Genomic DNA, 25,191 nt, shown 5'->3' on the forward strand with positions numbered 1-25,191 from the left:
GGCAAGTCCTGATGGACTTCATATCAAAAACACAAATGAGAACATTAGTTTACTTGTCCCGATGCGATACTATGGATACATAACTACGTTGTATGATTTCTGAATGGTAAGGATGTATGAGATCGACTTTATTCAGTCAGTCAAAATAAATGAATGTGCCAGAAAGCAACAGGCTAAGTGGATTTCGACTCACCGTTACCATAAATGGAACGTGCAAATTGAGGCACACAGACGATGTAGGAGCATCATGCTCCCCTCCCTCGGTGTCAAGAAATGTGACTGCAACCACAGCGTACACAACACACACCCAGGTACCGGGAGCCCTGTTATCGCTCACTCTGTGACTGACAGGCACCTAGACTATCAATAGATCGCTAGAAGATGCATAGCGGGAGAGGGCTCGGCTGACTTCTTTTTTCTGACTTGGCAAATTGTTTTAAAAAAAAGTACATTTAAGTGGAAAAAGTACCCGGCTGAAAATGTGTATGTACCCGGCTGTACAGTCGACAGCCGGTGCTAGTGACCTTCGCTCCTCTTTAGCCCGCTTCCTCCCCTGGATAACTGTATCATTACACTGAAGCATTACTGTTGCATTATAACTGTCTTATCCCCTATAGCCTCTATTGAAGTGATCTGGGCTGGCTTTCACTGGCTTAAGTGGACCCATTATGTAATTAAGTCATTATGAACGGGGATGGGATGGATAAAAATGAACACTGCAATAGGGATCACACTACTCTACTACGCTGCTGTAGTTCTATGGTATGGCTGGCTGTCTGTCTGGGGAAAGACAGTACTGTAGATGCTGGGGATGACATTGATCGACTCATTGGGCTACGGAGACGAAGGCAAATCAAAGGGTATTTGTACTGGGTTTATACAGTTCCTTGGCTTGCATTATCAAATGGCATAACCATTTAGCCCCCCTAGAATGGTATTGCTAACCATTTACACCTAAAGTGGTTGGGGAAACAATGAACCAGAGAAGATTGAAAATTATAAACATGGAGCGAAGGTAACCATGGACACAGTACATAGGAGTCCTATAAGGATGTTACTCACCCCAGATGCAGGGTAGGCCGTCCAGCCTAGCTCAGCCGTAGCCACCCGTGTGTCCATCAGCGTTTCTACACAAGAAAGAGAGAGAGAGAGAGAGAGAGAGAGAGAGAGAGAGAGAGAGAGAGAGAGAGAGAGAGAGAGAGAGAGAGAGAGAGAGAGAGAGAGAGAGAGAGAGAGAGAGAGAGAGAGAACCAGGTTAGTCAGATATAAAACAAAGTATGTTCTCATACATTCTCACTCCTGTCCCATGGTTGAAGTTAAGCCATGAATGAGCACTTTGATGAGTTTTACTGCGGAAATGACCAGAGCTCTGTTCCAGAAAAGAACACCCGATGACAGAAAGTAAATGGACCTGCTCGACTTATCCTCAATTTACACTTCTCTTCTGTTTGGAAAAAGAGAGACATAGAACAAAGAGTAGCATTGCTCTATTGGAGTGGAATGTTGAGGACCAGTAGATTCTAGCACTAGAGTGCTGAACATTATCTCACTGTGGGTGTGTCTCTGTCTGTCTCTGCGTGTGAGTGTGAGTGTGAGTGTGAGTGTGAGTGAGTGTGAGTGTGAGTGTGAGAGTGTGAGTGTGAGTGTGAGTGTGAGTGTGAGTGTGAGTGTGAGTGTGAGTGTGTGAGTGTGAGTGTGAGTGTGAGTGTGAGTGTGAGTGTGAGTGTGAGTGTGTGTGTGTGTGTGTGTGTGTGTGTGTGTGCTGAGTGCTGCGCTCTGTGCCATTGTTTACCCAGCGTGATATCTCCCATCACTGTAGAGGGCTCTCCACAGCCGGCCAGGCCATTTCCACTCACATGTTTACTTAAGAAACACCAATAGAGCACTGACAGCCTGCTAGCCTGGCCAGAGAGAACACACTCTGGCCATAGTTCACAGCACATACTGTATGGAACACTGGTCACCCAGTGGTACTTTGTGTTGGAACAATAGTGTGCACTAACCCCGTGGGTCTCAAAGACCAGGGTTTGTGACCACTGGTACAGAACAACCAAAAGGTGAAGAGAGACACACCCACTCACCTACTCGCCACGTGTCATTATGTCAAATCAGTTTGCATTACTACAAAACAAATGAATTGCCTACTCCCACATCTGGCCTTAATGGCCATGTACTCTTATAATCTCCACCAAAAGGATTGGTATCCCCCTCTCACTCTCTACCTCCCCCCTCTCCCCCTCGCTCTCACCCTAACTCACCGGGACACCCCGCAGACATATAGACCTGGCACCAGTCCTGAGGCATTTGTCAGCCCGTGTTGATTCATATCTGCAGCGTTGGCACGCCGTCAGTGTCACTAAAAGCTGATATTGTTCCAGGTAAGAGAAGGCGTCTTGTAGGAAGTCACCCAAACAATAGTTTGCCATCTTGGTATATCTGGTGCCAACTGCCAAGGACCCAATTGTGTTTGTTGTCTGAAGAAATTAAAGGGGTGAGAATATACCAGGAAAATGTGATTTCGGGAAGATGTGATTTCGGGAAGATGTGATTTAGGGAAGATGTGATTTTGGGGAGATGTGATTTCGGGATGATGTGATTTCGGGGAGATGTGATTTCGGGAAGATGTGATTTCGGGGAGATGTGATTTTGGGAAGATGTGATTTCGGGAAGATGTGATTTCGGGGAGATGTGATTTCGGGAAGATGTGATTTCGGGAAGATGTGATTTCGGGGAGATGTGATTTCGGGAAGATGTGATTTCGGGGAGATGTGATTTCGGGAAGATGTGATTTCGGGAAGATGTGATTTCGGGGAGATGTGATTTCGGGAAGATGTGATTTCGGGAAGATGTGATTTCGGGGAGATGTGATTTCGGGAAGATGTGATTTCGGGGTTGATCTAGGGACGGAAACACACACTTAAACTGATCAGACTTATTTTACTGACCTCAACAAATCCTAACACGATTCTTTAGTCTAAACCATATCTTATGTCACGTCTCCTAACTGATTGTGAAATACTGTTGGTGAAAAATTGTGAGAATAGCATAGTGCAGTTGATTGATGGGTGAGCAGAAGACAGTAGAGGGTGGTTTCAGTGTCAATCTCCTCCTCCCTGACAGAAACTGTCCACAGAGCACCAAACCAATTAGCCCTGGTGGTGATACAGCTAAAGGCTTCTGCTGTGGTACTACTGTAGTGCACGCACACACACACGCACACACACACGCACACGCACACACCAATCTCACATGTTCTTTTGCGCTGACAGCCTTGCTCACACTGGGTTTCCATCAGGCAATTTCTCCTCAGATAAAGCTTTGGTCTGTCACCACTGTCTGCTTGTTTTGTCTGTCTGTCTGTCTGCCTGTCTGTCTGTCAAGACTGATGGAGCTTTACGCACCAGCCACCAGGCTCTGTCATGGGGCCTGCATCCATGGGCTTGCTCAGGGGAAATCACTGAGGCTTTAGTCAAACCCCAAGGGGATTGGAAAAGCCATTTCCCCTTTCCTTTTGAAGAGGGAGGGAGGGGTTGGGAGTGGAGGGGGTAGTGAGGCAGGGAAAGGCAGGGATGGGAGAGGAAGGAGAGAGAAATGAGTGAGGAGGGGAGACTGAGGATTTGAAACGGAGGGAGGTAGGGCAGGGGGAAAGGTCGAAGGCCCATGGGGGGACCCATCGTGTCATGTGGCTAGCCCCCATTAGCAGAGTCTCAGTGTGACAGATGAGTGAATGAGGGACGCTACAAGGACATTAGAAGATGGGCTGGACTGAGGTCCCATGGGGTGAGGAGAGAGAGTGGGCCCTCCTTATGCCACAGCTCAGGCACCTGTCCACTGCTCATCCCTCTGTGGTTTGACAAAGGTGATCTAATAATGGAGAATATCGAATTGAAATGTTCAATGTCGCATGAAAGTGCTACAATGCACACTTGCTCGCTAAACGTCCCAATGTAGCGAGACCTATGTCCCAATTCTCTAACATGGCATCCCAGACTCCTCTTCTTTTCCTTATGTCATAACCGCTCATATACTACAGCATGAGGTGAGTGGATTGACATATATTTAATCATAATTGTTTCCACATTGCTGTTACCAAGCTGTTGGGATATCCTAAAGGCTAAGATATCCGGCGATACCTCCCCATTCCCTGCCAGTGCCAGCCCTGTCCCTGGCCCAGGTCCTTTCACACTAGGCTAATTGTTTTAGTGCTATAAAAGCCCCATAAAACAATTTGTCCTCTTTTCTTCCAGCGCAAAATCACCCGGCAATTAGACCTGACCACATCTAACCATGCCTCCCTGCTATCCATTCATCCCTTAGCACCCAGAATCCCCCAGTGGAAGAAAATAGGATTATTTTCTTGTCCTCCGTTTTGGAGGGTATGCTAGATAGTTTCCCCCTGTATTTTACATTTTGCCTCGTCAGCGTTACCTGCGTAAGGGAGATACATTGAAAACAGCAGGTTCCTAAGCAATTCCGTCTGGAACGAACTGATACAGCTACGTTAGTGTTTTGGGTTGTTCAGTGTATTGTATTTGTAAAGTATGCGAATCCTTATCAATCCATAGCAAGAACAATAGAAAAGTATAGGCTTTAATGTATAAAGTCATTAAAGCTATAAGCTGGCAGCAAGGCCAGAAGGCCATATTGAATGGAATGGATCAGAGAGGATTTGTTATAATAGAATGATTCAGGAATGGCTGGTCCTTTGTTCAATGTGTGTATCATTCGTTACAGCCACCCGCCACACCAATTAAAGTGAATCAGTTGGTTTGCTGTAGTTCAGCCCAGTTCCCATCACTGCTCAGTATAACTGGGCCTTCTAGGGTGTGTACAGGGGAGAGAGGATTCAATTTCATCTATCTGTAGAATATGGACAATATGCTTATCGTTGATCGTTGGTGTAATTGTTTGCTGCTATAACTAGCCTCCACTCTTCTGGGAAGGCTTTCCTCGAGATGTTGGAACATTGCTGCGGGGACTTGCTTCCATTCAGCCACAAGAGCATTAGTGAGGTCGGCCAATGTTCTTGGGTGATTAGGCCTGGCTCGCAGTCGGCTTTCCAATTCATCCAAAAGGTATTCGATGGGGTTGAGGTCAGGGCTCTGTGCAGGCCAGTTAAGTTCTTCCACACCAATCTCAAACAAACCATTTCTGTATGGAACTCACTTTGTGCACTGGGGCATTGTCGTGCTGAAACTATAAAGGGCCTTCCCAAAACAGCTGGAAGCACAGAATCGTCTAGATTGTCATTGTATGCTGTAGCGTTAAGATTTCCCATCACTGGAACTAAGGGGCCTAGCCCAAACCATGAAAAACAGCCCCAGACCAGTATTCCTCCTCCACCAAACTTTACAGTTCGCGTTATGCATTAAGGCAGGTCGTTTTCTCCAGGCATCCGCCAAATCTAGATTAGTCCATCAGACTGCCAGATGGTGAAGCGTGATTCATCACTCCAGAGAACGCGTTTCCACTGCCCTAGAGTCCAATAGCGGCGAGCTTTACACCACTCTAGCCGACGCTTGGCATTGTGCATGGTGATCTTAGGCTTGTGTGTGGCTGCTCGGCCATGGAAACCCATTTCATGAATCTCCCGACGAACAGTGCTTATGCTGACGTTGCTTGATAGTGAGTGTTACAACCGAAGACAGACTATTTTTACACGTTACATGCTTCACACCTGGCGGTCCCGTCCTGTGAGCTTGTGTGGCCTACCGCTTCATGGCTGAGCCCTTGTTGCTCCTAGACGTTTCCACTTCACAATAACAGCACTTACAGTTGACCGGGGCAGCTCTAGTAGGGCATACATTTGATGAACTGACTTGTTGGAAATGTGGCATCCTATGACGGTGCCACGTTGAAAGTCACTGAACTCTTCAGTAAAGCCATTCTACTGCCAATGTTTGTCTATAGAGATTACATGGCTGTGTGCTCGATTTTATACACCTGTCAACAACAGGTCTGGCTGAAATAGCCCAATCCACTAATTTGAAGAGCTGTCCACATACTTTTGCGGGAGGAGAGAGGTATAGAGAGGGAGGTGGAGAGCAAAGAAAGGGAGGAGGACTGCGACTGCATTCAACATTGATGAGGCTCCTGCGTCTGCGATCGATACCTCCAGCCCTCTTCACGCAATTACACGTCAGCACGTGCTCGCATGATGCATTACAGTGGACACGGATGATTACCCGTTGCCAATAGGAGCTGCAGGATCCCATTTATACACATACTGTAGGTAGCCTATAAGGAAGGCCAATACAAGACACAGAAGAGACAAAGGAGAAAAAAACAAACGCCACTGTGTTGTTCAGTGTTCAGATACAGGTTGAGGAGGGTTGTCTGGTAAATTGTCACCCGTATGTGACAGAGTGAGGGGCCGAGAGTGAGGGGCCGGGAGTGTAATTGTCTCCCTTTGTGGTGATGCAGAGGGGGTCGATATGACATGTGGTACGGCGGCTTTTTGCTGCTCACTCTTCCTCTGTCAATACGGCCACGAATTCTCAGAGGGCCCCCCGCCACACCACGTCGTCCCCCCCCCCCCCCCCCCTCCAACCCATATTTGAATCCCCATCTCTCCACCCCTCCTTCTCAACCCCCCGTTCTGGTCAACTGTAGGATGAGAGCACTTTGTGAGTCAATATCTGATCCAACATTAGGTCACCTTCTTCATGGGATTATTACTGTCTGAAGAATGCGCAATAGTGCTGATCAAGATACGTTTCAGAGAGAAAAAGAGAGTGGGAGGGGGGGAGAGGACAGAATGAGCGAGAGAAGAGGGAGAACTCAGCGGGATAGAAATGAGTTCAATAATGATGAAGCCTTGTCGGTGTGCCGCTGAGCCTGGCCTTTTAAACGGGGTTTGAAAACAAATTGAGGAGGAAAAGAGGAATGAAAACTGGTGTTTAATACATATTAATCAAATGTCAATGCTAAGGATTGGAAATAAAAAGGGGGGAGATTTTTGCTGAACAAATGGAGCGGAGGCTCCCTGTCTATCTTTGCCGTATGGCCGCCAATGGGGAAGCCATTCACTCACAGACAGCACTCTGGGAAATTAAAACCGGAGAATGTGATTGGTCGAAATGTCGTTACAGTAGAGTCCCGGCTCTCGCTGGCGCTTATTGGATTCCAAACCAACATCGTGTTTCAGGATCAGTTGAGCCGAGCCCTGGTGGCTACGTGTGAACACTTTGAGCTGATTTGGGATATTGGGGGTGTAGTGGTGGAACATGAGGAGATTCTGTCGGAACATTGCTTCTGGACAAAGAGAATACGAGGCAGTGATAACAACGTGAGTCACCACAGTAGGTCGAAAGTAAAGCCAATTTACATCTCGCTCTGTCTATTGCTTCCGTCTATCATACCCATTTCCCCCAGCCTTATCCATCAACGTCAGTTGGGAGTATATTGCAGATTGCCATTCATGTCATTTCTCAATAGACAGTTTTGACAGTGTGGTTCATCGATATAAATTGAAATCTGAACAGAAAATCATCTTGAGACGTTAGGTGACAGAGGGTTAAGTGAAGGGATACGCGTCTTGCACCACTGAGCTAGGAGACACGGCTAAATGAATAACCTCTCACACACGCACGCGCGCACACACCCGCGCACACACACTTATCACCCTGTACAGGGAGACGCAGTCACACATCGTCGAGTCTAAGTGAAGATACATTTTTTCCGTGTGAAAGGAGAGACTGACTCACCGTTGCAGGGAGAAGGGAAGGGAAGGGAAGGAAGGATGGGGGAGGAGAAGGGAAAACGACAGGAGGGGGACAATATCACACCACGGAGAGCTAGGGAAATCTTGGGGGTGTGAAAGAGGGGTAAGATAGGAAAGAGGGAGAAACACAGCGGGCTCTTTAGAGGAGAGGAGCAGGTGAATCACACAGTGCTTGGCACCCATGTGTTCAGACCTCTGTTAGGGAGACTAGCCGCCCTGAGTCTGAAGTAGAAAGGCAACTACTCAAATACCTGTTTCATACTCTTGTCCAAATCCCTACTTACACTGGCGACGTCACTAAACAAACAATACTATGCTGTGGTAATCTCTCTATTCAAAACCTGGCCAGCGGGACAAACGTCTCTATGTCCCTCATGAGAAAATTGTTGTAGGCCAGGACAAAACAGGAGAACACAGAACCAGACAGCCCCCACAGAGCTAGCCTATAGCCAGACACAGGTAACAAGCTAGTAGCTACACAAGAGTAGACAGTCGAGTGACAGATACTCATGCATATCCTAATGGTCAATCAGCTTCTCTACAACCGGTGCAGCACCACTCAACATACCCCCTCGCAGCTGTGTATCCCTCCAGCTCCATCTATCTCCCTCGCTCTCTCTGAATTTCACTCATTTCCTCATCTATCTCTCCCTCTCTCTTATCTCCCCCACCCCTTCCTCCTCTCTCTCTCTCTCTCTCTCTCTCTCTCTCTCTCTCTCTCTCTCTCTCTCTCTCTCTCTCTCTCTCTCTCTCTCTCTCTCTCTCTCTCTCTCTCTCTCTCTCTCTCTCTCTCTCTCTCTCTCTCCATCCCCTTCTCTCTCTCCTCCCCCCTCTTCCTCTCTGGTCAGAAGAAATTATGCCACATCATTTGCATTCATTAACATTTCAGAAAGAGTGATCTTTAGAAACACTGCTGCCGGAGAGTGCCATCTTTAATTCATCACAAACACCCCCACTTCCTCTTCACGCCATCCCCCTCTCCTGTCCTCTGCTACGCCTCTCCTTCTCCCCCATCCTACCCTCCTTCCCCTCTTCCTGCTGTCTTCCATACTTCCTTCCACCCTACTGTCACACACATGCACACGCGCACACACACACACACACACACACACACACACACACACACACACACACACACACACACACACACACACACACACACACACACACACACACACACACAGTTGAGGGTCTCCGATCCTCAGACAGGCTCTCCAGCGACCCTGTGCTCCGGCACTTATTAGAAAAGAAATGTGGCTTCCAATTAGACCAGTCGTCCTCTGCCTGCGACAGGCAGCCTATACCCCATTGGCATCTATCTCCCTTCCTCACACATAAACACACACACACACACACACACACACACACACACACACACACACACACACACACACACACACACACACACACACACACACACACACACACACACACACACACACACACACACACACACACACACACACACACACCCCTCTCTAGCACACACTAACACACACACCCTCTCGCTTACACACTCTAACACACACACGTTCTTTAATCACACTGTCTGTGGACCTCCAGCCTCAGTCTGGTTTTCAAGGCCATAATTAGTAGCATTCATTCTCCAGCTATCTACCTGACCTTTAGAGAAAGCAATGACCATTCCATCCAGAAACACACACTCACTTTCAGCCCCATAGGAGTAGAGCAGAGCAGACCCCCATCTCTGAGTCTATACTATTTGTGTGTGTGTGTTGTGTGTTTATTATGTAGATCATTGCTTGTGTTTGCTGGTGTGTATTCAACTGTGTACAATCTAGCCTTAACATGGAAGATAACTTCCTTTTAATGGTAATAGTTTCCTGTCTCTCTCTGAGAGGAGAACGCTGTGATAGACCAATAGGTGTCAGTGAGGGCAGAGTGACTCATCTGAAGGGAAAGAATCCACCAATCAATGGAGGTGAAATTACAGCCACATTGATTCCATCTTTATGAGAAGAGAGCATTGATTGGATGGATGCACATAGAGACTGAAATGAAGAGGAGATAAGGGGTTGTCCTTATTTACTCTCATAAGATTGCCTGACTGAAGAGGATATGTCCAATAGACAATAAGTTAGGCACACACACACACACACACACACACACACACACACACACACACACACACACACACACACACACACACACACACACACACACACACACACACACACACACACACACACACACACACACACACACACACACACACACACAAGATCCATTCAAACAAAGGGAGATTGTTTTGTTAGTCATCGATAGCTAGCTAGATACCATAGCATGTCGGTGACCAATCTCTTACTATAGCCCTGAGGAACCACACTGTTAGATGTTTATAAAAGAGGCCCGGGTGTTAACTGTAGCGTTGAAAAATCTAAAAGCTATTTGATACCATGCCACCAATGGAATTACAATGCCTAACTGTGCTCCTCCGACGTGAGGGGTACTAGTTAGATCAACTCAATGGCCTTTGGAGTCATAAGAGAAAGGAATGCATCTTATCCACTGCATCAATCTGCTGTTCACTTTGATGAAAGTGAAATTGAAAATTGTACTATGCAGGGTAAAACCACATGAACACAATCTAGTGAAAATACATTATTCTATGTACAGACAAAACTGTTCAAACTTGATATCAATCTCTCTTTCACAGCAGAGGAAAGATGATATTCCCCTGGATGGAAGCATGAATGAGAACACCACTGAGGGAATTTCAAGATCCCATAAGCAAGCTATCATTTAATGTGTTCTCTCAGGGACCAATCAAAACACAGCATTTCAGCAACACTGTCCCCTCTGGATGTATAAACACTGCTCAACGATGTTTCAGACTGAGTTAGACACACGAGACACACACACACACACAAACTTCAACGGACCATTGCAAGTTACTGTACAAGCAGACAAAGTATCATGAGTACACCATTTCTAAATCAGGACATGGAGACATGGAGAGACCTAAAGAAATAGTCCTTCCATCAGCATGATGCATGCATATACAGTATATAACAAAAATATAAAAGCAACATGCAACAATTTCAAAGATTATACTGAGTTACAGTTCATATAATCAGTCAATTGAAATAAATTCATTAGGCCCTAATCTATGGATTTCCCGTGACTGGGAATACAGATATGCATCTGTTGGTCACAGATACCTTAAAAACAAGGAAGGAGTGTGGATCAGAACCAGTCAGTATCTGGTGCGTGTACCACCATTTGCCTCATGCAGCGCGACACATCTCCTTCGGAGTTGAAAAGACTTTTGATTGTGGCCTGTGGAATGTTGTCCCACTCCTCTTCAATGGCTGTGCGAAGTTTCTGGATATTGTCAAGAACTGGAACATGCTGTCGTACACGTCGATCCTGAGCATCCCAAAAATGTTCAATGGGTGAAATGTCTGGTGAGTATGCAGGCCATGGAAAAACTGGGACATTTTCAGCTTCCAGGAATTGTGTACAGATCCTTGCGACATGGGGCCGTGCATTATCATGCTGAAACATGAGGTGATGGTGGAGGATGAATGGCACAACAATGGGCCTCAGGATCTCATCATGGTATCTCTGAGCATTCAAATTGCAATCGATAAAATGCAATTGTTTTCGTTGTTCGTAGCTTATGCCTGCCCATACCATAACCCCACCGCCACTATGGTGCACTCTGTTCACATTGTTAACATCAGCAAACAGCTCGCCCACACAACACCATACATGATGTCTGCCATCTGCACAGTACAGTTGAAACCGGGCTTCAACAGCAGTCAGGTCAAAACCCTGGTGAGGACGACAAGCACGCAAATGAGCGTCCCTGAGACAGTTTTGGATTGTGCAACCCCACAGTTTCATCAGCTGTCCAGGTCACTTTTCTCAGACCATCCTGCAGGTGAAGAAGATGGATTTGATGGATTTCGGCTGGCTGGTGACAAATGGTCTGCGGTTGTGAGGCCATTTAGACATACTGCCAAATTCTCTAAAACAACGTTGAAGGCGGCTTATGGTACAGAAATTAACATTGTTTTATTGTCCCCGGCACAAGGTGCAGCTGTGTAATGATTCTGCTGTTTAATTAGCTTTTTAATATGACACCTGTCAGGTGGATGGATTATCTTGGCAAAGGAGAAATGCTCATTAACAGGGATGTGAACAAATTTGTCCACAACATTTGAGAGAAACAAGCTTTTTGTGCTTATGGAACATTTCTGGGAACTGCCACACCTGTCAGGTCACTAACAAGGATGTAAACACATTTGTGCACAACATTTTTGAAAAATAAGCTTTTTGTGCATATATAACATTTCGCTTTGTGCACGGGGCATTGTCATGCTGAAAGAGAAAAGTGCCTTCCCCAAACTGTTGCCACAAAGTTGGAAGCACAGAATCGTCCAGAATATCATTGTATGCTGTAGCATTAAGATTTCCCTTCACTGGAAGTATGGGGCCTAGTCCGAACTATGAAAAACAAGCCCAGACCATTATTCCTCCTCCACCAAACTTTACAGTTGGCGCTATGCATCGGGGCAGGTAGCATTTTCATGGCATCCGCCAAACCCAGATTAATCCGTCGCACTGCCAGAAACACAGATTCGTCCGTCGGACTGCCAGATGGTGAAGCGTGATTCATCACTCCAGAGAACAGGTTTCCACTGCTCCAGAGTCTAATGGCAGTGAGCTGTACAACACTTCAGCCGACATTTGGCATTGCGCATGGTCATCTTAGGCTTGTGTGCAACTGCTCGGCCATTGAAGCTCCCGACGAAAAGTTTTTGTGTTCTTGTGCTGACGTTGCTTCCAGAGGCAGTTTGGAACTCGGTAGTGAGTGTTGCAACCGAGTACAAACGATTTGTATGAACTACGCGCTTCAGCACTCAGCGGTCCTGTTCTGTGAGTTTGTGTGGCCTATCACTTTGCGGCTGAGCTGTTGTTGATCCTAGACGTTTCCACTTCACAATAACAGCACCTACAGTTGACAGAGGCAGCTCTAGCAGGTCATACATTTTACAAACTGCGTTGTTGGAAAGGTGGCATCCTATGACGATGCTACGTTGAAGGTCACTGAGCTCTTCAGTAAGACCATTCTACTGCCAATGTTTGTCTAAGTAGATTGCATGGCTGTGTGCTCAATTTTATACACCGGTCAGCAATGTGTGTGGTTGAAATACCCGAATCCACAAATTTTAAGGGGTGTCCACATACTTTTGTATATATACAGTCCAGTCAAAAGTTTGGACACAGCTACTCATTCAAAGGATTTATTTGTACTATTTTCTGCATTGTAAAATAATAGTGAAGACATCAAAACTATGAAATAACACATATGGAATCGTGTAGTAACCACTAAGTGCAAACCAGTTGGGATGGTATATTGCTGCAGATGCTGTGGTAGCCATGCTGGTTAAGTATGCCTTGAATTCTACTAAAATCACAGACAGTGTCACCAGCAAAGCACCCCTACACCATCACACCTCCTCCTCCATGCTTCACGGTGGGACCAACACATTCGGAGATCATCCATTCACCTTCTCTGTCTCTCACAAAGACACAGCAGTTGGAACCAAAAATCTCACATTTGGACTCATCACACCAAAGGACAGATTTCCACCAGTCTAATGTCCATTGCTCGTGTTTCTTGGCCCAAGCAAGTCTCTTCTTATTATTGATGTCCTTTAGTAGTGGTTTCTTTGCAGAAATTCGACCATGAAGGATTATTTCACACAATCACATATTCTCTGAACAGTTGATGTTGAGATGTGTTATTTGAACTCTGTGAAGCATTTATTTGGGCTGCAATCTGAGGCTGGGAACTCTAATGAACTTATCCTCAGCAGCAGAGGTAACTCTGAGACTTCCTTTCCTGTGGTGGATGTCATGAGAGCCAGTTTCATCATAGCGCTTGATGGTTTTTGCAACTGCACTTGAAGAAACTTTCAAAGTTCTTGAAATGTTCCGGATTGACTGACCTTCATGTCTTAAAGTAATTATGGACTGTCGTTTCTCTTTGCTTATTTGAGCTGTTCTTGCCATAATATGGACTTGGTATTTTACCAAATAGGGCTATCTTTTGTATACCACCCTTACCTTGTCACAACATATCTGATTGGCTCAAACGCATTAAGAAGGAAATACATTCCACAAATTAAAAACAAACTTTTAACAAGGCACACATGTTCATTGAAATGCCTTCCAGGTGATTACCTGGTTGAGAGAATGCTACGAGTGTGCAAAGCTGTCATCAAGGCAAGGGTGGCTACTTTGAAGAATCTCAAATATAAAATATATTTTGATTTGTTTAACACGTTTTTGGTTACTACATGATTCCATATGTGTTATTTCATAGTTTTGATGTCTCCACTATTATTCTACAACGTAGAAAATAGTACAAATAAAGAAAAACCCTGGAATGAGTAGGTGAGACCCCTTGACCTTTTCCACATTTTGTTACGTTAAATCCTCATCAATCTACACACAATATCCAATAATGACGTTGGCAAAAACAGGTTTTTAGAAATGGATGAAAGAAGAATGGGAGAAACTCCCCAAATACAGTTATGCCAAGCTTGTAGTGTCATACCCAAGAAGACTCAATGCTGTAATTGCTGCCAAAGGTGGTTCAACAAAGTACAGGGGTAAATGGTCTGAATACTTAAGTAAATGTCATATTTCAGTTTTTTATTTGGAATAAATTAGCAAAAATGTCTAAAAACCTGTTTTTGCTTTGTCATTATGGGGTATTGTGTGCAGATTTATGAGGAGAAAAACAAATGTAATACATTTTAGAATAAGGCTGTAACCTACCAAAATGTGGAAAAAGTCAAGGGATCTGAATATATAGAGTGCATTTAGAAAGTATTCAGACCTATTGACTTCATCCACATTTTGTTACGTTACAGCCTTATTCTAAAATGTATTTAATAGTTTTTTTGTTGTGGTACAATAGAATTCTGTGGATTCAAGTCTGACTCAGCGAAAACCTCACTACTAAATCAGATCAAGAAAATCAATATAAGAATAAATGTTTCAGACTATGTGAGAGAAAGAAAAGAGAGAGAGACACTAGACAGAGAGTGAGCAAGGAGGAGAGAGATAAATGGAGAGAGGGAGAGAGAGAAAAACAGAGATAGACATTTAAATTTTTTCTGTCTGTTCAAATATCTCAACACCTCTCAGCCAACTACCCTGAAATGCATTCTGAAAGTATTCAGACCCCTTCCCAATTTCCACATTTTGTTACGTCACAGCCTTATCCTAAAATTGATTCAATCATTTTTTCCCCTCATCAATTTACCCACAATACCCTATAACGACAAAGAAACATTAAACATTAAAACATTTGTGCAAATTTATGAAAAATAAAAACAGTAAAAACCTTATTTACATTGTAAAGGGTCTAAATACTTATGTAAATGTCATATTTCAGTTTTAAATGTTTTATAAATGAGCAAAAATGTCTAAAAACCTGTTTTTGCTTTGTCATTATGGGGTATTGTGTGTAGATTGGTAAGGGAGAAAAAAAACTATTTAATCCGTTTTAGAATAAGGCTGTAACGTAACAAAATGTGGAAAAAGTCAAGGGGTCTGAATACTTTCCGAATGCATTGTATGCTTGGCCAAACAACAGCAATTAAGCTATTATCCAGATAGAGTTAATGGACGCCTTACTAGACTCCCTAAAATATAAGAACACTCATTTAAAGTAATATGACCTCAGCAAGCCTGTCTAGTACAGTACCTGGTCATTTACTGTAGTAGAACGATGTAATTACTATCAACATCCAGACTGGACACAGCACAAACACTCCTTATGAGTGAGACTGTGAGATTATATGGGCTATGGTTCACTGTTTTACACCACAAGGCTCTCAAGTACTTGGCTTCCTTCCCAGACCCCACACACCTTCTGCCAATCTCTCTCACTAACTCTCCTCTCTCACTCTCTTCCCTCCCTATGCTCTTTCAATTTTGTATATGTCCTCTCTCTCTCTTTCCCTCTCTCCTCCCATCACTTTCCTCCCTTCCCGCCCAACATCAATCCCTGTTTCACTACTCTTTCCCTGTCCTCCCTCTTCTCCCTTTCTTTTTCAAGTACAGTAATCGTATGTAAAAGAGCAGGTTTTGTAGAAAACACCACCACATAATGGAAACTGCACAACAAGAGCAAAAGGAATACACACAATCAATATTCCATCTAATTCCATCCAATTTGACATGAGCCGTAGGGTCCTGAAGTTACTGTATCACATTGCTACATTGCTACATTGCTACAAATGCCGCCAGTTTCAAATATGTGACCCATTTCAGGAAGCTAGGCGTGTGTTGCACGTCACTACTTCACAGGAGAGGCATTTGAACTAAAACATTTATTTTTTTATCAAAATGCATTTATAGGCAGAAATGCCTTCTGGAACATTTGGAACTTTCATGTGATTTAAAAACAAACTTTTATGCCATCTGTAAATAAGAATAAAATTGTTAAATTACGAGCCTAGTTGGTTTAGCCACAGAAAAAGGGAGGAACCTGCCCGGTGGAAGCAGAGTATCATTGCAAATGCAGAGAGAGTCGAAAATAGAACGCTGCTGTATAAAACACCTGTCTCCGGATTACATCTTCAAACTAAGGGCAACCATGGCATCCATGACAGAGGGAGAAGCGTTCATCCATGTATACGGGTAAGAGTCTAGCAAAATATTCAGATATTATACATTTCAAATTTAGTCAGAAAGTAATTTTCATTGTAAGTTAAAACGCACTGTTAGCTAGCTAGCTAATGTTAGCTGGCTGACTTGCTAGCTAACGTTACGTGTAGGATTTGTGTAGTAATATTATTAGTATCTCAGAAATCCATTTGCATTGCTAGTTATAGCCTAATGTTAGCTAGCTAGCTAACATTGAACCTAGTTGATTAGCTTTAGCTACCTGCAGATTCATGCACGGTGGCTAGCTATGGCAATCAGTTTATATTATTAGTAGTATGGGTTGGGACTATGGTTCATTGTTTAGCTAGCTAGCTAGCTAGATGTCTAAACAAAAGACTCGACTATGCAAGTAACCATTTTACTGTACTGTTTACACCTTCTGTATCCTGTGCATGTGACAAATAAACTTGGATGTTATTTGATATAGTGTGTGTTTATCAGAGATGGTAATATGAAGAACAACATGACCTGCAACACAGTCGGAATAGGATAAAGGCCAAGGACTAGATAGTGCATTTATTTTGCTACTATTTTCACCACTTTTAGTCTTGAAACCTTTGGTTGTTTACTACACTACACTACACTACACTACCTTACTCACTCTGTTTAGCACATGGCCTCACATGTGAATCCTTAAAGAGATGGTTGTGGCTACGGCTTAAGAGGGTGTGAACGATGCTCAATGGGTGTAGACAAAAAAGAGCTCTCCAATAGGTGTACTAAAACACTCAAGGACCATCTTCACAAAAGTGGGGTTACAAGTTCATTAACTTTCAAAGCAGAATTACTTTCCCATTGTTCCTTAATTGCAGTGCATGATATACCATTTTGTAGCTCTGAGTCTCTACTTTTATCCAATGTAAAAAATAAACACAATTTCAAATGTTGCTACGTAAGACCGAATCAAGGTGATGGGTCACATACGTAGAGAACAAGCATGACTCTGAAAAGTCCAACCTCATGTTGATTTTGGAGAGCTGGCATGGAGAACATGACAATGGAATTAGAGAGGTTAACCTCAGTTTGACCCTCTCATCACTGCAACTACACAGCAGGTTCTGCTCAAACTGACACACACACATACGCATACGCACACACTAATCCAAGAGCCCGTTGCGTAAGGCTGTTGGGGGCAGTGAACCGTGCTTGATGGGTTATCCTGGGTGAGTTACAGTGTCTTTGTTACGACCAGAGCAGGAAATAGTGCTGAGTAAACACGTTGATGTCATCTCAATTACCTCTCCTCTCACTGCAGGCCTCTGATTGAAACAATGACGATCATCATTAGTAATGGAAGTGTGTGTGTGTGTCAATTTCAGGATTACATGCTGCATAGTGGTGAGTGGAGTGAGAGAGAAACAGATCATGTCTGTCTATGTGAGTATAAAGTATGTGAGAGAGAGAGAGACAAAATGAAAGGGAGGGGGGACTGTGTTATGTGTGTGTGTGTGTGTGTGTGTGTCTCAGATGACCCTCTGTGATTCGCTTGGCTGGGTTTTATATACAATGAACAAAACTATAAACGCAACATGTAAAGTGTTGGTCCCATGTTTCATGAGCTGAAATAAAAAATCCCCAAACATTTTCATTCGCACAAAAAGCTTATTTTTCAAAAATGTTGTGCACATATTGGTTTACATCCCTGTTAGTGAGCATGTCTCCTTTGCAAGATGATCCATCCACCTGACAGGTGTAGCATATCAAGAAGGTGTAGCATACCTTGTGCCGGGGACAATAAAAGGCCACTCTAAAATGTGCAGTTTTGTCACACAACACAATGCTACAGATGTCTCAAGTTTTGAGGGAGTGTGCAATTGTACACCAGAGCTGTTGCCAGAGAATTTAATGTTCATTTTTTTCTACCATAAGTTGCCTCCAACTTCGTTTTAGAGAATTTGGCAGTACGTCCAACCGGCCTCACAACCGCAGACCATGTGTATGGCGTTGTATGGGCGAGTGATTTGCTGATGTCAAAGTGGTGAACAGAGTGCCCCATGGTGGTGGGCTTATGGTATGGGCAGGCATAAGCTACGGACAATGAACACAATTGCATTTTATCAATGGCAATTTGAATGCACAGAGATACTGTGACAAGATCACGAGGCCCATTGTCGTGACATTCATCCCCCTGGCATCACCTCATGTTTCAGCAGGATAATACACAGACCCATGTTGCAAGGATCCTGAAAGCTGAAAATATCCCAGTTCTTCTTGGCCCTTCTTGGCCTGCATACTCACCAGACATGTCACCCATTGAGCATGTTTGGGATTCTCTGGATTTACGTGTACTCTCAATTGACAGAAACTTCGCACAGCCATTGCAGAGGCGTTCCACAGGCCACAATCAACAGCCTGATCAAGTCTATGCGAAGGATATGTGTCGCTCTGCATGAGGCAAATGGTGGTCACACCAGATACTGACTGGTTTTCTGATCCACGCCCCTACCTTTTTTAAGGTCCCTATCTGTGACCAACAGATGCATATCTGTATTCCCAGTCAAGTGAAATCCATAGAAATAAACGCAACAAGCAGCAATTTCAATGATTTTACTGAGTTACAGTTCATATAAGGAAATCAGTCAATTTAAATAAATTCCTTAGGCCCTAATCTATGGATTTCACTGGACTGGATAGGGGCGCAGCCATGGGTGGTCCTGGGAGGGCATAGGCCCATCCACTTGGGAGCCAGGTCCACCGCCTGGGGAGCCAAGCCCAGCAAATCAGAATTTGTTTTCCCCCACAAAAGGGCTTTATTACAGACAGAAATACTCCTCAGTTTCATCAGCTGTCCGGTCGGCTGGTCTCAGACGATCCCGCAGGTGAAGAAGGCAGATGTGGAGGTCCTGGGCTGGCGTGGTTACACATGGTCTGCCGTTGTGAGGCCGGTTGGACGTACTGCCAAATTCTATAAAATGACATTGGAGGCGACTTATGGTAGAACATGTAACATTCAATTCTCTGCAAACAGCTCTGGTTAACATTCCTGCAGTCAGTTGCCAATTGCACGTTCCCTCAAAACATGAGACATCTGTGGCATTGTGTTGTGTGACAAAACTGCACATTTTCAAGTGGCCTTTTATTGTCCCCAGCACAAGGTGCAAATGTGTAATGATCATGCTGTTTAATCAGCTTCTTGATATGCCACACCTGTGAATATGAAACAATTCTGGGATCTTTTATTTCAGCTCATGAAACATGGGACCAACACTTTACATGCTGCATTTATATTTTTGTTCAGTGTATATAAACACTGAAGGTCAGAGGGTTAAGAGATAGATGCATCTAACTGCCCTTCCCTGTCACACAGTGACACTGCCAAACACAGATAACTATCACAAGAGAGAGCGAGAGAGAGAGAGAGAGACTCCCATCTTATTTTTCACTTGAGCTAACCTTTCCAAGCAGACACTCTACTCACAAACAACAGAGCTATGGCCCAGAGAGTAACCACAAACTGAGCTATCTACAGATTTCACACAGTCCACAGCTGTTCATTCTGCCATCTCCATTGGCAGAGCTTCTGAGTCTGACTTAAAACATTGGGTGGCATTAACATGTAGAGAGAAGAGGGAAAAAAGAGAGGGGGAGAGAGTACTAACAGAGAGAGAGAGCGAGAGAGAGAGAGAAAGTGAAAAGGAGAGCAAGAGTAATTTAAAGAGGATAGAGAGCAGAAACTAATCCATAAAACTGATCCGCAGGCAGATTACAAAAACTAAGTACATATTCCTACTGTCAAAGCTCGTTCCCCTCAAGAATACAGAAGGCAACCAATGTACCACAGCACGCAATAAAAGGTTGCATTGGGGCATGCAGCCTCCTCTGTAGTGTATTCAATGTAATTAAACCGTGTTGTTAACAGTGTTTGGATGCAACACAAAATTGACTTGAGACTCTTTTAATATTCCCCACTGGCTGAGAACAAGGCCTTGAGCGTCTGGCCTTCTGGTCCTCACTCTCCTTTCCATTTCTGTTCAGGCAGTAAACGGATGACCTCCAATAACCTTGAACGTCAGCGAAGACTGCATTTCAATCAAAGTAGAATTATCGCCATGGCTTGTGGGGCCCGTGAGGCGCTAAGCCCAAATTGAGTGTGTGGCTTAGACAATTTAACAGTAATATGTAGGTGTGAGCGTGTCACTCGGTAGAACGCGGATACTCTCTGAGATGGCTTCGTACAGTCACAACGCACTCAGTGGAATCAATTTAGCTTTACCCTCCCTTGGCCAACGAAGTGACATACAGGTAATTGCTGTAGGCCTGTGTCGTGTATTCCCAGACCTAGCGCTCTGTGTACCAGCGGGACTGTGTGGCTAGGCCAGTGTGAATGAGAGACAGACCACAGTAAGTACTATAAACCCTGGATACCCTAACCATTAGCAATGTGTGTGCATGTCTGTGTGCCTGTATGTCACACTCTACCTCAGGGAGCTTGTTAGCTCCAGTCCACACACGCACACGCACACGCACACATACACACACACACAGGGCTCAGTGAGCATCACCCCCAGGGCCCTCTCTCCTTACCACAACACACATCTCAATGCTACAGGGTCTCAGCCCCAGAGGACTGCAGCAACCAGAGACCCATCAACAACATCACAGAAACATACCAGGACATGCTGCACCGCAAACAGAGTGGAGAGCGAGGAAGGAGAGAGGGAGGAGGAGGAAGAGAGAGAACGGGAGAGAGAGAGAGAGGAGGAAGAGAGAGAACGGGAGAGAGAGAGAGGGAGAGAGAGAGAGAGAGAGAGAGAGAGGGATAAATACAGTACCGAATAGATCCAGTCTAGAAATGCAAGGGAATAAGAGAGAAAGAGAGGCAGAGAAAGAGAGAAAGACAGGATGAGACGGGGAGAAATAGAGATAAGACAAAGAGAATAGGAGCTTAAGAAGAAGAAGAAGCAATCTCTTACCTGTGTTTGTGTAACGTCTAAACATGGTTATATCTAGCCAGCTGTCCTGGGATGTGGGCTAACTAGACCCCAGGGGAACAAGTAGTATCTAGGATGTGTTCCACCCGCAGTTTACATTACAAATTGTACCTGATACGGATATGAAGCACCTTGTGATGTATTTGCTCAACATACAAGCTGGGAGAAACACACTCACACAGAGACACACGCACGCACGCACAAACTCTCTCACACACACACACACACACACACACACACACACACACACACACACACACACACACACACACACACACACACACACACACACACACACACACACACACACACACACACACACACACACACACACACACAGAGACACATGCAAGCGCGCACACACACAAGCATGCACGCACGCACACACAAGTACGCACGCACACAAAAACTCTCACACACACACACTTTCTCTCTCACACACCCACTCACAGTCTGCTAATGGCCTCCTGAGGGTAGACGCTCACTCAGACACCGGCACAAAATCACCAGAGCTCTCTCATACACACCAAGGAGCTTACAGCAATCTCTGGAGAAGTTATTCAACAGTACTACCTGCCTGCTATAATAGCAGCGACAGGTACGAACAATTGCCAAAGACTCCAGTCACCCAAGACATGGACTGTTCTCTCTGCCCCCGTCTGGCAGGTGGTACCGGAGCATCGACAGCCTCCGAGACTGTTGGTCCGCAGGCGGTATCGGAGCATCGACAGGCTCCGAGACTGTTGGTCCGCAGGCGGTATCGGAGCATCGACAGGCTCCGAGACTGTTGGTCCGCAGGCGGTACCGGAGCATCGACAGGCTCCGAGACTGTTGGTCCTCAGGCGGTACCTGTGGACCAACAGGCTCCGAGACAGCTTCTACCCCCCAGGCCATAAGACTGTTGAACTACTGTCAAGAGCTACCTGCACTGACTCTATGCTCATCCATAGGTCTCCACCTGCTCAGACACACACACACCTCCACTGACACTTTTACAAACACGCTCACACATACACCCACACTCCCACACTCACTACTTACGCCACACACATACACTCACACTCACACTCACACACATAAACACTCAACCACTGCTATCTTGATTATATTGATTATTATATTTATTATTATATTTATCCTGCTACCAGTCACTGTTGTGTTACAGCCTGAATTTAAAATGGATTAAATGGATTATCTTTTGTACCTTGCCTACAAACAATACCCCGTAATGTCACAGTGGAATTATAGTGGGAAGAAAAATTATGTGAACCCTTTAGAATTACCTGGATTTTTGCATAAATTGGTCATAAAATTGTATCTCACAACAGTCACAACAATAGACAAACAGTCTGCTTAAACTAATAACACACAAACAATTATAATTGTTCATGTCTTTATTGAACACACTGTGTAAACATTCACAGTGCAGGTTGGAAAAAGTATGTGAACCCTTGGATTTAATAACAGATTGACTCTCCTTTGGCAGCAATAACCTCAACCAAACGTTTTCTGTAGTTGTGGATCAGACCTGCACAATGGTCAGGAGGTGTTTTGGACCATTCCTCTTTACAAAACTGTTTGAGTTACACAATATTCTTGTGATGTCTGGTGTGAACCGCTCTCTTGAGGTCATGCCACAGCATCTCAATCAGTTTGAGGTCAGGACTCTGACTGGGCCACTCCAGAAGGCGTATTTTCTTATGTTGTTGATTTACTTCTGTGTTTTGGGTCGTTGTCCTGTTGCATCACCCAACTTCTGTTGAGCTTCAATTGGAGACAGATGACCTTACATTATCCTGCAAAATGTCTTGATAAACTTGGTTAAAAAAAAATCCGTCGATTATAGCAAGCTGTCCAGGCCCTGAGGCAGCAAAGCAGCCCCAAACCATGACGCTGCCTCCACCATACTTTACAGTTGGGATGAGGTTTTGATGTTGGTGTGCTGTGCCTTTTTTTCTCCACACATAGTGTTGTGTGTTCCTTCCAAACAACAAAACTTTAGTTTAATTTGTCCACAGAATATTTTGCCAGTAGCGCTGTGGAACATCCAGGTGCTCTTTAGCGAACTCCAGATGTGCAGCAGTGATTATTTTGGGACAGCAGTGGCTTCTTCCATGGTGTCCTCCCATGACCACCATTCTGGTTTAGTGTGTTACGTATTGTAGACTCGTCAACAGAGATGTTAGCATGTTCCAGAGATTTCTGTAAGTCTTTAGCTGACACTCTAGGATTCTTCTAACCTCATTGAGCATTCTGTGCTGTGCTCTTGCAGTCATCTTTGCAGGACGGCCACTCCTAGGGAGAGTAGCAACAGTGCTGAAATTTCTCCATTTATAGACAATTTGTCTTACCGTGGACTGACTTTTAGAGATACTTTTGTAACCCTTTCCAGCTTCATGCAAGTCAACCATTCTTAATCGTAGGTCTTCTGAGATCTCTTTGGTTCGAGGCATGGTTCACATCAGGCAATGCTTCTTGTGAGTGTTTTTAATGGGGCAGAGCAGCTCTAAAACAATCTCATCTCATTGATTGGACTCCAGGTTAGCCGACTCCTGACTCCAATTAGCTTTTGGAGAAGTCATTAGCCTAGGGGTTCACATCATTTTTCCAACTTACACTGTGACTGTTTAAATTATGTATTCAACATAGACAAGAAAAATTAAATAATTTGTGTTATTAGTTTAAGCAGACTGTTTTTGTCTATTGTTGTGACTTAGATGAAGATCAGACCAAATATAATGTGAAATTTAAGCAGAAATCCAGGTAATTCCAAACGGTTCACATACTTTTTCTTGCCACTGTATGTTTTCAGATTTTTTTCCCAATTAATTTAAAATTAAAAGCTGAAAAGTCAATAAGTATTCAACCCCTTTGTTATGGCAAGCCTAAATAAGTTCAGGAGTACAAATGTGCTTCAGAAGTCACATAATAAGTTGCATGGACTCACTCTGTGTTCAATAATAGCGTTTAATATAATATAAAGGATAAAAAAGAAATGTAATGGAGCTAAGCACAGGCAAAATCTTAGAGGAAAATCTGGTTCAGTCTGCTTTCACCAGACACTGGGAGATGAGTTCACCTTTCAGCAGGACAATACCTAAAACACAAGGCCAAATCTACACTGGAGTTGCTTACCAAGAAGACTGTGAGTGTTACAGTTGAGTAGCCGAGTTACAGTTTTTACTTAAATCTACTTGACAATCTATGGCAAGACCTGAAAATGGTTGTCTAGCAATGATCAACAACCAATTGACAGAGCTTGAAGAATTTTGAAAGGAATAATGGGCAAATGTTGCACAAACCAGGTCTGTAAATCTCTTAGAGACTTACCCAGAAAGACTCACAGCTGTAATTGCTGCCGAAGTTGCTTCTATAAAGTATTGAGTCAGTGGTGTGAATACTTATGTAAATTAGATATTTCAGTATTTCATTTTCAATACATTTCTAAAAACGTGTCTTTACTTTATGGGGTATTGTGTGTAGATGGGTGAGAGACACAAATGAATGTAATCCCTTTTGAATTCAGGCTGTAACACAACAAAATGTGGAATAAGTGAAGTGGTCTGAATACTTCCTAAAGGCACTGTGTATTATTACTGTATTCCTGCACTGTTGGGAAAGAGCTCGCAAGTTCACTTTACTGGTTGACTCCTGTTGAGCAAGGCAGTTAACTCCCATAACAACAAATGCTCCTCGGGCGCCGATGACGTAGACGTCGATTAAGGCAGCCCCCCGCACCTCTCTGATTCAGAGGGGTTGCGTTAAATGCGGAAGACATATTTCGGTTGAATGCATTCAGTTGTACAACTGACTAGGAAGGTG

The 25,191-nt window shown here is 44.2% G+C and overlaps 1 protein-coding gene across 4 annotated transcripts in view; it reads right to left on the reverse strand.

Annotated features, from left to right (window-relative positions):
• The window catches only part of LOC139550906 (ephrin type-B receptor 1-like), a 324,253-nt gene that overhangs the window by 247,542 nt on the left and 51,520 nt on the right, over positions 1-25,191 (reverse strand). For all 4 annotated transcript variants that reach the window (XM_071362160.1, XM_071362162.1, XM_071362161.1 and 1 more), the window contains exon 2: positions 1,063-1,127. In XM_071362160.1, coding sequence (XP_071218261.1) covers positions 1,063-1,127 — 65 coding nt within the window. The remainder of the gene's footprint in view (positions 1-1,062; positions 1,128-25,191) is intronic.

Source organism: Salvelinus alpinus, chromosome 23, assembly GCF_045679555.1.
Source record: "Salvelinus alpinus chromosome 23, SLU_Salpinus.1, whole genome shotgun sequence".
In the NCBI taxonomy this organism is placed as follows: Eukaryota; Metazoa; Chordata; class Actinopteri; order Salmoniformes; family Salmonidae; genus Salvelinus; species Salvelinus alpinus.